Source organism: Asterias rubens, chromosome 12 (genome assembly GCF_902459465.1).
Source record: "Asterias rubens chromosome 12, eAstRub1.3, whole genome shotgun sequence".
Lineage (NCBI taxonomy): Eukaryota > Metazoa > Echinodermata > Asteroidea > Forcipulatida > Asteriidae > Asterias > Asterias rubens.
This window is the reverse complement of record NC_047073.1, coordinates 14265877-14283605: the sequence shown is the minus strand read 5'-3', so window position 1 is coordinate 14283605 and position 17729 is coordinate 14265877. Positions and strand designations below refer to the sequence as shown.

At 40.8% G+C, this 17729-nt stretch overlaps 1 protein-coding gene across 1 annotated transcript in view; it reads left to right on the top strand.

The window, feature by feature from the left end:
• The window catches only part of LOC117297517 (receptor-type tyrosine-protein phosphatase T-like), a 39290-nt gene that overhangs the window by 6744 nt on the left and 14817 nt on the right, over positions 1-17729 (top strand). The window contains exons 7-16 of the mRNA XM_033780601.1: positions 4107-4222; positions 4755-4971; positions 5497-5596; positions 6016-6244; positions 7395-7434; positions 8452-8560; positions 11328-11386; positions 13321-13562; positions 16309-16396; positions 17027-17106. Coding sequence (XP_033636492.1) covers positions 4107-4222; positions 4755-4971; positions 5497-5596; positions 6016-6244; positions 7395-7434; positions 8452-8560; positions 11328-11386; positions 13321-13562; positions 16309-16396; positions 17027-17106 — 1280 coding nt within the window. The remainder of the gene's footprint in view (positions 1-4106; positions 4223-4754; positions 4972-5496; positions 5597-6015; positions 6245-7394; positions 7435-8451; positions 8561-11327; positions 11387-13320; positions 13563-16308; positions 16397-17026; positions 17107-17729) is intronic.

Genomic DNA, 17729 nt, shown 5'->3' with positions numbered 1-17729 from the left:
AAGACAATAATAAAATGATAGGAACTTTGTCACAATTTAGAGAAAGTTGGCACTCTACAGACAACTGAATTAAGTAATTTTACTGTATGCCTGTGTATTCTATTCTAAGTGCCAAGGGGACTTTGTTACATGAAGTGAAACTGAACTTTTTGATTTTTGTTGGAAGAACTACTTTTAAGCCCACAAAGTAGCTAAGTACACACACGTGGTGATTACCTAAGTATGGTGACCAGCTTAACTACCATGTCACACATACTGGCTACCCGCTGTATTTCTGCTGTGCTGATAATTTCAAGCCAACATTTTCTGCTTAGAGATTTTCTGTGAATGTATTATTAGTGACACTGTGGCTGGGAAACTTTTTGTTCTGCTAAGCACAATTTTTTTTTCTAGTAGTGTGATCTCTGAACTGGGTGGCACGGTTGGCTTGTGCGTAAAGCGCTCGCCTCTCACCAAGGTGACCGGTTCGATTCCCGGTCGGGGCCATATGTGAGTTGAGTTGTGCGTTGGTTCTCTGCTGTGCCACAAGGGTTTTCCAGACTATCCGGTTTTCCTCCCTCAGGAAAAAATCAAACACTTTCGATCTTGGCTGTGCTCCGTGGTCAAAATGGGTTGATGTGGCTGGCAGCTGAATGCGCCCTTGCATGCCTGCTTCTCGAACATGTTGTAGCCGCTTCCTTCGCAATTCAGCTCTAGCTGCGAGTAAGGACGATTAGCCCCCCAAATTACTATTATTATTATTATTTTTATTATCTCTGAACCTGTTTTGTTTCATTGTTGTGCAGCTCATCTTCCTGTTGAAAATCTTTCCACCACTGAAACTGAGGACACGCTGGCAGTTACTTGGGACGCAACCGACGTGACTGAAAACCCCTGCAGTCTACGCTACAAAATAGAATATGAATTGATCAACCGAGACCAGTGTGAGCCAATAAGCTCCCCTGTACGCTCTGAGGGTGTCAACCAAACCACACCTGGTATCACCTTGGATGGTTTGGATGCCTACTCTACGTACACCGTCTACGTCTGGACGTGGAGCGAAGCTGGGTTAAGCGAAGAGCGATCAGAAAGTAGTACGACGTCTAGCAAAGGTCAGAAATCAGCAACAGTTATTTTGCATTAAGTGTTGGTGGGGCATCCATTTTTACCTTTGATTATCATCCAATGAGAGTTGTCATCCATTTTGGGAACCGTTCAATTGTTTTAATCCTATATACAAAAAAAACCTTTTTTTCAAGAAGTGGTTGCGTTTTTGAGATAGCGCTGAAACACTGGAGAGAATTCGTTCAATAATCCTTGAATAACACGCAATAATAAACAATTTCTCCAGAAGACGATCAGAGCATACTGAGTGAAACGTCGAGTTGAAACCAACGATTCTTTTCAGAACCACCCCAACTCATTAGATAGTCATTACATTGGTTTTTTTGCTTGTTTTTCTTGATTGTAACATTTTCAATTCTTGTCTGTTGTTTTGTTGTATTGTCACACCATTTTTGAGTAAAAGTAATTCAATTTCAATGTGCAATTTTCAATGTGTAAATTTAGGTTAGTGGCTTAACTATTTCACATATTTTTTTTTTTTTTTATTACCAATTTGCCTTCTATTTAATTTCAAATTTTAAATTTATGTAAAATTGTTGTAATTTAGCCTTTGTGCTGCGAGGACAGTTTAAAAAAAAAAACCATTTCATCTATCTATGGTGTTACTGCAAACCTTTCCAAATACGCAGTCTGTTCTTTTTCCATAACCGTAGTACTTCGAAGTGCTGGACATTTGAATTTGAACAGCTTATCGTTTTTATCAATATCATGGAATGTTCCACCAGTCTATCTAAGCTTGTTCCTCCTGTCAGGGTGTTTGAGCGAGAGACCAGGCTTTCTGCTTGTTCTCATCCTTATACTGTGGCTGTGCCGAGATGTAGAACAAAGAGCTACTCCAGTAGCTTTTTTCCCTCGTACTGCATCTCTTTGGAACTCCTTGCCTGGTGCATGTTTCCCTTCATCCTATGATCTGCCATCTTTTAGGAGGAAGAATACTTCCACCTTCAGCTCCACTGAGTTACTACATTTCTACGTTTTCTTCCTTTTAGCCCTTTACCTAGAGTGACTTTTAGCCTTGTTTTGGGCGAACTTGTAGTAAACAAATTTTTTTTTAATCATCTCTTCATTCAAATTACTTTGTGGAGGGGCTTACATAAATAAATCGTTGTTCAGGGAGTAACATTTTTGAAATAATTTACAATTGATAAAACCATCATGCCCTGTAAGAAGAATTTTTGTAAAATAACCTTTCATGTGGTCATTTATCTGTTTGTATGTGAAAATAATAAATGTTGACTGTCTGTGTACCCTGTTGTGTTGTTTGTAAAGACTTGATCTGTTATGGTATGATTTTTTTGTGTTTTTTTGTTTTGTTTTTAAGAGAAAAGTCCGAAATAGTCATGTACTGATGTTTTTAGAAATATGTCGGACGAAGGTTGAGAACCGTATTTGAGACTTGAAATAGAGATCTTTGACTGAGACTGAGATCTGAATGTTTGAGCCTGAAGTCTCAAAATGAGTCCTGAAAGTCCAAGTCACGACAGTCTTAAGAATTAAGACATGAATTACGCGGACGCAAAAAGGTCTTATAGTGTCTAAGACAAGACGGAGTGTCTAAAGGCCCGGTTACACAGGCCCCGATAACGAAAACTAAGAACGAACGATTGGTTGAATAAGCATCGGCATACTCTGCGTGGAGCAATTCACGCGCAGCGCGTATACAGTGCACTTTTCCCTTGTAATACATCAAAGATGGCGGTCGATGACGCGTATTGCAACCCAGCTATTAATATTAACGTCAGCATTAAAGGTGGCTGTCCTTGGCAACACTCGTAAGATGCAGCCGTTAAAGAGAGAGACTGGCTAGTCTCTCTGCAAAAACAACAACATTGCTGTCTAAAACTGCATGCGTAGCATGCGTTGAATGTAAAGTTGGGGAGGTAGTGATTTCCGCTCTACCAGCCGGGCTTCTGATGGATGATACCCAAGCCTACATCCGTATGGACCATAGAGTAATATATAAGAACTAGAGGGCGCACTGGCCTATATACGCGCTCCGGCATGCGCGCAGGCGGCCATTTTCTAAGTTGACAAAACTGGCATCCAACAGCGTGTGTTTGTGCAGCCATTTTGTAAGTTGAACAAAACGGCAGCACGTAGCGTTCAATAAACACAAACTCCAACTTGTGCTTCATATTCAACGCTCGTACATAATCACGCACGCGACGCGTGTCTCCTTGCGGTTCCGTGCTTTTGTGCACGAAGCACCACCCGTGGGCCCTCTAGTTCTTATATATAACTCTATGGTATGGACTGTAAAGGGGTACCTATACCCTGTTTCAGCCCCAGGAGTAGGCGGCCCCCTTGACAAATATTGCAGCCCACACTATGAAGTGGCCTTGGTGTCTGGTGACTGGTGAAAGAAATAATGCCTGAAGAGCTGTGGTGGTTGGGTGTTTCCCACTTCCATTACCCCTTGTTTCAATCAAACAGACTTTTGAATCCCACTGAACAATTCTGAATTTCCACTCATCTGCATCAACCTTGTGAATATTTCTAAATGTAATTTCTAAGACATTGTATCTAATACGTTAAAGGAACATTACAGAATTTTCTTTTTTTTCGGCTGACAAAACATTTGCTGGCAGTGTAAGCACTTTAATGTAATCCTCCATATGGTACATACATGTACATGTAAAATGACAAACCTGTAGAAGTTCGAGATGGATTGGCCATCTGGGTCCTGAACAAAAATGGTGATTGACCGATGTCATATTTTGCATGACATCGATTTAAAAAAATTATTTTTAAAGAAAACACTCGATGAGTGATAAACTCGAAACAGGAAATCAGTTTTATTTAATTTCATCAAATATGACATTTCAGATAGAAATATTTCAAGGGATGTTTCCTACTATCATCATCATTAGACCGTGTAAGTTTTGTGTAAATCGGTGATTTTGACCAGTCTTATTTTTTTTCACCAATTCTGTAATGTTCCCTTAATGATGAGGTCACATCATGTTATTTAAAAAAAAATTGTTTTCTTCTTCTCTGTTTAGCTCCAGATGAATCTCCTGCAGGATTTGAATTGGTGGACAAGACGAAAACCAGCATCGCAGTCTCCTGGACCACTGTCCCATGTGGGAACAGGAATGGAGACATCACTGGCTATTGGGTAAGGTTCGAGCATTTTATCATCACAGTTTTCAAGGTAACTTTGGACGACCGGCCAGTCGAAGGGAACATTCACACTAAGAACAAATCCAGAGCTACATGTATGTGCAAATTTTAAGACCCATTAAAGGGCACTGTACACGTTTGGTAATTACTCAAAATAAGTATTTGCATCAAAACTTACTTGGTAACAAGCAATGGCAAGCTGTTGATAACGCATTTTGAGAAGTAAAACAGTTTTGAGAAAGTGTTATTTCTCACTTAAATATTAAAAGACTTCAGCTGAAGCCTTTTATTTCTATCTGAAAGCACAAAGTTGTACAACGAGGGTGTTTTTTGCCCTTCATTCATTTTCTTGCAACTTTGATGACCAATTGAGCACAGACTATCACAGGGTTGGTATTTTATGCATGTAATGTGATACACCAAGTTAGAATACTGATCTTTTGACAATTACCAAACGTGTACATTGCCTTAAATTAGCATAGCACCAGTAATGGTTTACAAGGTGCTGTGTTTTTTTTCCTCGTCAGATGAGGTACAAAACTCTGGACAAACCCTATGACAAGTCTTTCGACCCGAGCCAGGAAAAGTACACCGAAGAAAATCTCTCAATCTTTGAGAAAAACGTGACAGGATTGGAACCATCCACACAGTATGATATTCAAGTAGCTGGCCTTGTTCTTATTGGTGGTGATGAGGTAGTCGGACCATATGCAACGATGAAGATATACACTTCTGTCGAGACAGGTAAGTTCTTCTCGTTGGTGGAGAGAGTGCCTTGCTCAAGTGTACAAATTTATTTTTTCCGGTACTTGCATTCTATAAAAAGGGCATTAGGGTAGCGACGAATTCTTAAACGGACGTTTGAGAACGAGTCACTCCTCTTTTATTCCAATTCATAAATGCCCTTTTCATTAAAGAACGTTTAAAAAATACAATTATAAACACTTTGACAATTGAAAATTCGAGGTTTGAAATATTTTTTTTAAAAACTTTGTGAAGAATCTGTTTGATGTAGTGGGTTGTGTGTACGCTAGCGCGCTTAGAAATAGATTATGCGCTGTTACTAATAGCTATGAATTGCGTTTCGCGTGATAATCTTGCGCGCTCGACACGCGGAAGCCAGCTGGTTATAAACAGCTCCAGCTGGTCATTATCAACCGTTTCAACACCCCCACGTGACGTGCTCTCCACCATGAATAGGAGTAGAGAAACTGTCTGGGGAATTTATGAATAATTGTTTACTTGTGTAATTATTTTGGATACCACTAGATATTGAGAAACCTAAAGAGCCAACTGTTGATACCTCCCTAACGACTTCTTCAACGGTCACCATTGCACTAACCCCTCCAGCTGTTTCGACCTACGTTACGTAAGTATAGCCGCTCTGCAAATAATAAGGCAAAACAAACAAATGTTTAGCGTCCCCCCCACCTCCCCACCCGCTTCCTTTTTAACTTTTGTATCAAGTAGATCTTTGACTGGAATATAAAGGAACAATCCAATCTGGGCACCACACGGGCAGTTTGTTGATGGCTGATATAAAAGTGAAAACCATTTGCTGGTCTCGCAATAAAATATTTTGGGCCATAAACCCAGCAGATAAATACGAACTTTCCAACTTATCTGCATGCATACCACACAAAAAGCAAACAAGTAAACAAACAAACAAACAAACCGCCAATCGACAGACACAGTGCAACCACTGTTTTATCATTCCGTTGTTGCCAGTTCCTTTTGAAAATCATTATTTTTGTCAAATTTCTTTTTTTTTTTTTTTTTTTTTCACAGGGACTTCCAGATTGGTGTGCTTCTCATCACACCCTCAACAGAAGGGAACAAAAAGCGCAGGGATGTGTCACCTGATCTATACGTGGCAGGAGAATTCAGTAAGGACAACCTCCCGGAAACTTTCCAAGTTGGCGATGACCAGATGTATGGAGAATATCGCAACAAGCCCCTGGAGAGTAGCGCTGTGTACGACATTTACCTTGGTGCAGTCAGCAAAACAACCAACCAGGTATAGCCCCCCTAGTTCTCTTTCCCTAGTGCTTATTCCTAGTACTTGTTACTAAAACTCTCTAGAACCCGTTCCCTAGTACTCGTTTTCAAGTGCTCATTCCCTAGTAATTGTTACATGATACTCTTTAGTACCTGTTTCCTAGTACTCTTTCCCAGGTGCTTATTCCATAGTACTCGGTACATAATATTCTTTAGTGCTCATTTCCTGGTACTCTCTGTACTCATTCCCTAGTACTTGTTTACACAATATTCTCTAGAACCTGTTCCCTAGTACTTACTCTTTTCCAATTGCTCGTCCCCTGGTACTTGTTACATAATACTCTCTAGTACTTGTTTCCTTGTACTCGCTAGTACTCATTCTCTAGGACTTTCGTGTGCTCATTTCCTAGTACTCATTTCAAGTACTCGCTACCAGTACTGTCTAGTATTCAATCTTGTACTCACTAGTACTCATTCCTAGTATACACATATTGACTGGCAACGAGGTAACTAGTATATGTCTATTCCCATGAGGGACTTTGAGTGACCAGAAGAGCGACCTATTTCCCGAGGCCGAAGGCCGAGGTTAATAGGCCCCTCTTCTGGTCACTCACAGGCCTGAGGGGGAATAGACGTACACTAGTTACTGAATTATGCCAGTAATTATGTTTTATAACACAGCTCTGTCTTAAAATGTCGAATAAAAACAGAAAAAAGAATTATGTAGTTTGTTCACTGTTCAAGTCAAGAGAGGGCGCTTTTACCGCGGGCACTATTTGCAAAGACTAGTGCCCGCTCTGGTACTATTCCCGCAAAACACGCGCGCGCGATCACTACATGTAGCTTATATTAGTTCATCCCACGTGACCGTGTTTCAGCCAACCAGAATACAGAAAAAGCAAGAGGTGTGTTATAATACTCACTATTCATTCCTAGTTCGACCTATTCATTAATACTTGTTCCCTTGTCCCTTTTTCCCCTTAGAACTTACTAGTACTAATTGTTCACAAGTACTCCGTGGTACACTTGCTCCCTAGTACTCGTTCCTTAGCAGAAATGCTGATGAGCAGGGAGAAGGGTTTACTGTTTCAGATTTTTTTAAACTCAGTCACAATGTATGTGCGATTTTCTCTCACTGTGTGATTTTGTTTTGATCTCACTCTATTTAGGAGGCTGCCATAGCCTGGGGTGATCCAAGCAGAGTGGAAGGTAAACATTCCCTACACAGTCAAAAAATATAACACTAATAATTTTGCTCCTTGTGGCACACATATCCAAGGAGCTACAACCCCGGCCATATCTCGTTGGGCTCCGGCACCACGGCCCCATGCCTCCTTACAATGTTGGCTCTCTTTGCGCGGTCTGCACTCCCATCAACATTGTGGCAGTGTCATGGCTGAGCGGTTAAGAGCAACGGATTCAAGCACTGGTGTTTGATCAGCAGGGTGTGGCTTCGGATCCCGGTTGTGACACTTGCTACATAAAATTTGGGAGGTAGTGCTTTCTGCTCTACCGGCCAGGCTTCGAATTGATGATACCCAAGCCTACATTCGTATGGACTGTGAAAGGGGTAACCCTGTTTCAGCCCTAGGAGAAGGTGGCAACGACCTCTGGAAAATATAATTGTAGCCCACACCTTGAAGTGGCCTCCAGGCCTTGTGTGTCAGGCGACTTGCAAAAAAACAACAACATTGAGCCCAATGTTCATAGTCGCGTTGCGAATGGGTGGCCCAAACATTTTGGGCCGGGTTGCAGATCAAGGCATTTGACAGTATGAGACCATTCCTGAAACTTTCTCAACTCTTCAGGAAGCTAGCAACCTCATGTTATCACTGAGGGTTCAGGTCCAATACACTACCGCCCTCGCACCCATCCACCAATAAGGTGTTCATTACGAGGATCAAAGTTTTCAAAGAACTAGAGGGTGCACTGGTGATGCTTCTTGCACAAACGCGAGGGAACCGCAAGGAGACACGCGCGCCATTCTGTAAGCGCGTTGAATATGAAGTACACGTTGGAGTTTGTGTTTATTGAACGCTATACGTGATGCTGTCTTGTCAACTTACAAAATGGCCGTACAAACACACGCTGTGCGATGCCTGTTTTGTCAACTTTGAAAATGGCCGCCTGCGCGCATGCCGGGTCTCGTATAAAGGCCAGTGCGCCCTCTAGTTGTTATATATAACTCTATGGTAAAAACACAGTGTTTTTTTTTGTGGTCCACAGTGGGTTCTGGCGATATTGATCCTGGTTCCTTCCCCGTCGCAGCTGTGATTGTTCCCATCCTGGTTATCATTGTCGTTGGTGTTGTTGCAGGGGGACTCTTTCTCAAGAGGTAAGTTTCCTATAGACCGATCCGACGCACACCGGGCGCACAAGTGTTGAGCATCGCGCGCCATTGCTGAGGTGTACATGTGCCTAGTTTTGTGCACAAAGACATGAGGAAATCATGTTTCTTTTCACTCTTTATGGGAATTAAATGTTTTCCTTAACGTATATAACACGTTTTCCTTAACAGGACATCATGATATACCACTGTAGATCACTGACCACAAATATTTGCAACAAAATAGAAGCCGGATCATCTTGAAAAAGGTGCTTGTCTTAGGCGAGTTAGGGGTCAAAGACGCGGACACTGCATAATAGTCGCTAAAATGCATTACATCGGCAAGGTATTTTGTCAGAATTTCACTATTTTACTTTCTGCTTAATTTTAAAAATTTATCAAGAATGTAGTACCTTGTTATATCAAGCAGCCACATCAAGGAAATTTCATACATGTATGTAGATTGTCCAGGAAGACATTAAAGTCCCATAAAAAGTGAAAAGTAAAATGATTTTCTCGTGTCTTTGTGCACAAAACTAGGCACAAAGACACCCCAGCAGTGGCGCGCAGCGTATGGCGGCAACCAGCACTTGCACGCCTGGATCGGTCTAAGAGTGACATACATTACGAATTCACACATTTTTCAACCATAAATTCCGTTAAGCCTTTTTCATTTTAGATTTGAATAATGTCTGGGACAATGTTTTATCACAACTCATTGACGCATTTAAACCCCCAGTAATTTTTTCCTGCAAGGGATGTTTTGCCGAGCTACATTTTTTTAAGTATAAGACCTATTTCTTTGATTGGCACCAAGTAATGGTTTACAAGGTGCTGTGCTGCAATATGCTGACAATCAAACCAGGAACACCTACTCCTTAACATAGCACCATGCAATGGTTTATAAGGTGCTGTGGCGCAATATGCTGCCATTCAAACCAGGAACACCTACTGTACTCCTTGACATAGCACCATGCAATGGTTTATAAGGTGCTGTGGTGCAATATGCTGCCAATCAAACCAGGAACATCTACTCCTTTACATAGCACCATGTAATGGTTTACAAGGTGCTGTGGCGCAATATGCTGCCAATCAAACCAGGAACACCTACTCCTTTACATAGCACCATGTAATGGTTTATAAGGTGCTGTGGCGCAATATGCTGCCAATCAAACCAGGAACACCTACTTCTTAACATAGCACCATGCAATGGTTTATAAGGTGCTGTGGCGCAATATGCTGCCAATCAAACCAGGAACACCTACTTCTTCACATAGCACCATGTAATGGTTTATAAGGTGCTGTGGCGCAATATGCTGCCAATCAAACCAGGAACACCTACTCCTTAACATAGCACCATGCAATGGTTTATAAGGTGCTGTGGCGCAATATGCTGCCAATCAAAACAGGAACACCTACTCCTTTACATAGCACCATGTAATGGTTTACAAGGTGCTGTGGCGCAATATGCTGCCAATCAAACCAGGAACACCTACTTCTTAACATAGCACCATGCAATGGTTTATAAGGTGCTGTGGCGCAATATGCTGACAATCAAACCAGGAACACACCGGAGCGAACCCTTTCTCTTTACATTAAGTGTATTGGGATCTTTTGCATGCATTAGACTACACACACGACCTACAGCTTTACGTCCCATCCAAAGGACGCAGCAATAATGGCGCCCTATATCATGTATATTAAGTTAAGTGACCCAAGTAAGTCAATATAAAACACACCCACTCTGTGAAAAGATTCTGTTCTAGCTAAACTTGGAAACTCTTTAAAGGCACTGCACACTTTGGTAATTACTCAAAACAAATATTAACTTAAAAACTGACTTGGTAACGAGCATTGGAGAGCTGTTGATAATATAAAACACTGTGGGAAACGACTCCCTCTTAAGTAACGTAGTTTTTGAGAAAGAGGTAATTTCTCACTAAAATAATAAAAGACTTCTAGCTAGAATGTCTTTCATTCTTATCTGAAACCACACAAATTCGTCCAACAAGGGTGTTTTTTCTTTCATCATTTTCTCGCAACTTCGATGACCAATTGAGCCCAAATTTTCACAGGCTTGTTATTTTAGGGTTATGATGTGAGATACACCAAGTGAGAAGACTGGTCTTTGACAATTACCAAACGTGTACACTCCCTTTAAAGGCACTGCACACTTTGGTCATTATCAGAGACCAGTATTCTCACTTTGTGTATCTCTACTTGGCATTGCTCTAGAATTGCAAGGGTCGTGGGTTCGAATCCCACTCAAGTAAAATGCCTGTGATTTTTTTTTTCACAGGACTCGGGGAAAGTACTGAGTATACAGTGCTACACACATCGGTGTATGGGTAAAAAACCAAAACTAATATTCTTTATCCCGATGCAAATTTAACATCTATTAACTATGAACTACTTGTTCATAAAATAACAAAACCTGTGAAAATTTGGGCTCAATGAGAACAATTAAAGAAAAACACCCTTGATGCACAATTGTGTGCTTTCGAGTGCCGAATAAAAGGCTTCATCAGACCTAGAGTCTTTTAATATTTGAGTGAAAAATTACCTATTTCTCAAAACTATGTTACTTTAGGGGGAGCCATTTCTCAGAATGTTTTATACTATCAACAGCTCGCCATTGCTCGTTAGCAAGTACGTTTTTATGCTAACAATTATTTTAAGTAATTAACAATAGGGTAATTGAACTTTCCTGAAATGATCATAGGATTGATAAGAAATGAATGCATATTTTTGTTGGTGTTTTGTTTGCGTTGAACAGAAGAGCCCACCAAGACAAGCAGTCAGATTCAGAGGGACTTCAAGTGGATGAAATAAAAGGTACGAGAAAAACGAAACTCATTCTCATTATTGTAAGTGATGTTTGAAGCTTTGCATGGTGTCGGGTTTCTCATGAAGACGAGCAGAGTAAACTGTTCAAACATCAAGACCAAACCGGCTCTTTTCAGCAAAATAACAATTTTTTATAGTTTATTCTAGTTCCAATATCGTCCCCACTACTTAGACTGCTTTAGGTCATCTATACCCTCAGTCACCTAGGCCCCCAATCCATTATTAATTTATTTATTTAGACTGCTTTAGGTCATCTATACCCTCAGTCACCTAGGCCCCCAATCCATTATTAATTTATTTATTTAGACTGCTTTGGGTCATCTATACCCTCAGTCACCTAGGCCCCCAATCCATTATTGATTTATTTATTTAGACTGCTTTGGGTCATCTATACCCTCAGTCACCTAGGCCCCCAATCCATTATTAATTTATTTATTTAGACTGCTTTGGGTCATCTATACCCTCAGTCACCTAGGCCCCCAATCCATTATTGACTTATTTATTTAGACTGCTTTGGGTCATCTATACCCTCAGTCACCTAGGCCCCCAATCCATTATTGACTTATTTATTTAGACTGCTTTGGGTCATCTATACCCTCAGTCACCTAGGCCCCCAATCCATTATTGACTTATTTATTTAGACTGCTTTGGGTCATCTATACCCTCAGTCACCTAGGCCCCCAATCCATTATTGACTTATTTATTTAGACTGCTTTGGGTCATCTATACCCTCAGTCACCTAGGCCCCCAATCCATTATTGACTTATTTATTTAGACTGCTTTGGGTCATCTATACCCTCAGTCACCTAGGCCCCCAATCCATTATTGACTTATTTATTTAGACTGCTTTGGGTCATCTATACCCTCAGTCACCTAGGCCCCCAATCCATTATTGACTTATTTATTTAGACTGCTTTGGGTCATCTATACCCTCAGTCACCTAGGCCCCCAATCCATTATTGACTTATTTATTTAGACTGCTTTGGGTCATCTATACCCTCAGTCACCTAGGCCCCCAATCCATTATTGACTTATTTATTTAGACTGCTTTGGGTCTTCTACATGTATACCCTCAGTCCCCAAGGCCCCAAACCCTCACTATCCCCTGTGCTTGATCCTACTGACACAGTTCAGTGAGCACACACTCCCCACACACCACCCAATGCTCCAGAGCAGGCTTCACCACGCATCACCGAGCTCCATTTCCTGCCTCTATTTCCCGCCTTCGTGCATCACCAAGCTAATCCGCCTCCACAGTACTTAAGCAGCATGCAGCATCAGATTCCAGCTTTCTACAGAAGACGATCACAGCATACGGATCGAAACGTCGAGTTGAAACCAACGGTTCTTTTCAGAACCACCCCAGCTCATTAGAGATAGTCATTACATGGTGTTACCGCAAGTCTTTCTATACTGTATTTCCACCATGCAAAGTTTCAAATCCTACTCAATCAGAGCATATGGTTCAATATGTTCCTGATAAACTGCTCACTCAAACCATCAGTTTGGTCATTGGACCGTCTTAAAAGGCGGAACGGACATATTGTCCATTGGGAATTATAAGTTTCTGTCATTAGAAAGAAATGCTTTTGAATGAGAAAATGGATAATTTTCTTGGAACCAGAAGAAATTAAAACTTTGGGTGTGCAGCTCATGTGTGGCGTAATAACTTGCCAAAGAGAGATAGTAACAATCATTACAGAGTATCCTACATGTATTTCACTACAATTTTATGGTAGGTAATGTATAGTTTATATATTTTTACTTTTTTATGAGCTAGGTCTGGGAGGGCACATCTTTTTTGATAAAATTTTTTTTTTTTACATTTTCCCTTCCCTGGATGGCCTGTGCTTGTTTTAATTGTATTGTCCGAAGAATTAAATAAAATCCTTGTCGATTGACGACATATGTTTTTAATTTAGAGGAAAAACAGAGATACACTTCCACACACAGTGCCAAAGATAACTTCGCGTCTGTAGATGAAGGTATTGCTATGATGGCAACAACATCAATTAATCATCCTCCATCACCTGCGAAACCCAAACCAAGAAAGAAGACATTCAGAGCACCCACCGCTGTATCGCTGACAGAATTTGAAGAATTCATCCAAAAGAAGAAAGCTGAGACAGTCAAGGAGGGAAATGGGTTCCTCTGGGATTTTAAGGTGAGTGAAAGGCTCATTCGAAAAAAAGAATTTGGTTCCTCTGGGATTGAAAGGAAATTAATGGAAGTTTTCCAAGGAGGGGAATGGGTTCCTCTGGGATTATAAGGTGTGTGTTAGGCTCATTCAAAGAGAATTGGGTTTCTCTGGGATTGAAAGGAAATTAATGGAAGTTTCCAAGGAGGGGGGTGGGTTCCTCTGGGGTTATAAGGTGTGTGTTAGGCTCATTCAAAGAGAATTTGGTTCCTCTGGGATTGAAAGGAAACTAATGGAAGTTTCCAAGAAGGGGGATGGGTTCCTCTGGGATTAAAAGGTGTGTGTTAGACTCATTCGAAAAGAAAATTGGGTTTCTCTGGGATTGAAAGGAAATTAATGGAAGTTTCCAAGGAGGGGGATGGGTTCCTCTGGGGTTATAAGGTGTGTGTTAGGCTCATTCGAAGAGAATTGGGTTTCTCTGGGATTGAAAGGAAATTAATGGAAGTTTCCAAGAAGGGGGATGGGTTCCTCTGGGATTATAAGGTGTGTGTTAGGCTCATTCAAAGAGAATTGGGTTTCTCTGGGATTGAAAGGAAATTAATGGAAGTTTCCAAGGAGGGGGATGGGTTCCTCTGGGGTTATAAGGTGTGTGTTAGGCTCATTCAAAGAGAATTTGGTTCCTCTGGGATTGAAAGGAAACTAATGGAAGTTTCCAAGAAGGGGGATGGGTTCCTCTGGGATTATAAGGTGTGTGTTAGACTCATTCGAAAAGAAAATTGGGTTTCTCTGGGATTGAAAGGAAATTAATGGAAGTTTCCAAGGAGGGGGATGGGTTCCTCTGGGATTAAAAGGTGTGTGTTAGACTCATTCGAAAAGAAAATTGGGTTTCTCTGGGATTGAAAGGAAATTAATGGAAGTTTCCAAGAAGGGGGATGGGTTCCTCTGGGATTATAAGGTGTGTGTTAGGCTCATTCGAAGAGAATTGGGTTTCTCTGGGATTGAAAGGAAACTAATGGAAGTTTCCAAGAAGGGGGATGGGTTCCTCTGGGATTATAAGGTGTGTGTTAGGCTCATTCGAAGAGAATTGGGTTTCTCTGGGATTGAAAGGAAACTAATGGAAGTTTCCAAGAAGGGGGATGGGTTCCTCTGGGATTTAAAGGTGTGTGTTAGACTCATTCGAAGAGAATTGGGTTTCGCTGGGATTGAAAGGAAACTAATGGAAGTTTTCAAGGAGGGGAATGGGTTCCTCTGGAATTATAAGGTGTGTGTTAGGCTCATTCAAAGAGAATTTGGTTCCTCTGGGATTGAAAGGAAATTAATGGAAGTTTCCAAGAAGGGGGATGGGTTCCTCTGGGATTAAAAGGTGTGTGTTAGACTCATTCAAAGAGAATTGGGTTTCGCTGGGATTGAAAGGAAACTAATGGAAGTTTTCAAGGAGGGGAATGGGTTCCTCTGGAATTATAAGGTGTGTGTTAGGCTCATTCAAAGAGAATTTGGTTCCTCTGGGATTGAAAGGAAATTAATGGAAGTTTCCAAGAAGGGGGATGGGTTCCTCTGGGATTAAAAGGTGTGTGTTAGACTCATTCAAAGAGAATTGGGTTTCTCTGGGATTGAAAGGAAATTAATGGAAGTTTCCAAGGAGGGGAATGGGTTCCTCTGGGATTAAAAGGTGTGTGTTAGACTCATTCGAAAAGAAAATTGGGTTTCTCTGGGATTGAAAGGAAATTAATGGAAGTTTCCAAGAAGGGGGATGGGTTCCTCTGGGATTAAAAGGTGTGTGTTAGACTCATTCGAAAAGAAAATTGGGTTTCTCTGGGATTGAAAGGAAATTAATGGAAGTTTCCAAGGAGGGGAATGGGTTCCTCTGGAATTATAAGGTGTGTGATAGGCTCATTTGAAAAGAGAGTTGGGTTCCTCTGGGATTTAAAAGGTAGCTAATGGAAGTTTCCAAGGAGGGGAATGGGTTCCTCTGGGATTATAAGGTGTGTGTTGGGCTCATTCAAAGAGAATTGGGTTCCTCTTGGGATAATGAAGGTAACTATAAATGGAAATTTCCAAGGAGGGGAATGGGTTCCTCTGGGATTAAAATATGTGTGAAAGGCTCATTTGAAAAGAGAGTTGGGTTCCTCTGGGATTTAAAAGGAGATTAATGGAAATTTCCAAGGAGGGAAATGGGTTCCTCTGGGATTATAAGGTAACTAATGGAAATTTCCAAGGAAGGGAATGGGTTCCTCTGGGATTAAGGTGTGTGTTAGGCTCATTCAAAAAGAGAATTGGTTTTTCTGGGATTAAAAGGTAACTAATGGAAATTACCATGGAGAGGAATGAGTTTTCTGATGAGAGGAATTTTTGAATGGTACAAGATGTGTTTGTGGATCAGTGGTGGGAAAATACAGTACTCTTTCTGTTCACATCTCGGAGTTTAATCTTTGACCAAGAAGAGACTCGATCTCCAGCCAGATTCATACTTCCTGCGAATGCGATACAAATTTTTACATTACAAATTCGCATCGAATAGTTCGTAACAGTGAGAACTTTGTTCAACTACTGTGAAACGTGCTGCGAAAACAGCCATGTGATGCCAAATTTCGCTTTGCATTCGCAGGAAGTATGAACCAGCCTTTATATCCACCTACAATTATATTTAAAAGTTTCAAAAATTCACAACCTTACACACATATTAGCACAGACCATTTTTAAGTATCAGTGTTCTTGAAAAGTACAGCGTTGAAGAAAAAGCAGTTTTGTTTTGTTTTTTTATTTATATTTTTAGAACTTACCTGATGAAGTCCTGTACTCTTGCTCAGTGGCGAAAGAGGAAGAGAATAAAAAGAAAAATCGCTACGCCAACATCATTCCATGTAAGTGTCATGAAATACAGATTTTCAATTTTCAGTGAATACCAAATTTCTCAGACTTTCTACGCCTTTTATGATTAGGCATCTGGAAGCACACATTTTGTGTTTTTCTTTCATTATTCTGTTGCAATTTCAATGTACAATTGAGTCAGAATTTTCTCAGATTTTGCTCGTTGGGACAATTACCAAAGGTGTTCCAGTGCCTTTGGAATGGCTTCTCGTTGCCATTGACTCTGCACAACAACACCTTGAATCAAGACTACAATTTTGCCCATGTTACTAGTGAAAAATAACAATTCCATCATGATATAGAAAGGTTTGCAGCAACACCATGTAATGACTATCTCAAATTAGTTGGGTGGTTCTGAAAAGAACCGTTGGTTTCAACTCAACGTTTCGATCAGTATGTTCTGATCGTCTTCTGGAGAAAGCTGATCGTCTTCAGCAGAAGACGATCAGAACATACTGATCGAAACGTCGAGTTGAAACCAACGGTTCTTTTCAGAACCACCCCAACTCATTTAAGATAATCATTACATGGTAATACCGCAAACCTTTCTATATCGTATTTCCACCATGCAAGTTTCAAATCCTACTTAATTCCACCATGTTTTACATTTGATACTCTTTCAGATGATGACTCTCGAGTTATTCTTGAAAAACTTGCCAACGATCCTACCTCGTCGGATTATGTCAACGCTTCTTATATTGATGTAAGTAAATAAAGAAGTTGCTCCAACCCCTCCATTAGTCCCTTCTTTCACTTTCACCTGCCAAATCTTACGATTAGTTCCCTGGCCAGGTCTTAGTATTCTTGGATCTTTTCTACCTCCTTCGGAGCTACCCTTTTATGTCACCTTGCACATATTATCCTCGTATCACTCTACCAGGGGTACTCGACCGAGACCTCAAGACAGTAGGCAAGCGTCTACTCAGCACAGCTGGGTTGGACTACCTAAGACTTCTTCTGTTCAAGGAGGGACGGACAGAGCTGACTGGAAGAATAGTAAAAAACGTCAGAAACGGAACTGACAATGTCAGCTACGCGATAACTGCTACACACACACTCACACACCCATATTATTATAGTAGTTATTATTATTTCTCGGGTGTTTCGCGATCCACGGATACCACCTCTCAAGATTTTAATTTTTCCAAATTATTGATATTTTACATCCAATCAAACGATTTTCTATGCTATAGGCCTAACACATGAAATTTGTAATGGTCTGATCTAAGATACTACAGTCGCAAACAGCACAACCAATACATCAAATCAAAGCATATGCCCTAACTTAGAACATCAACACGACATTTTATCTGCCAGTACGCGCTA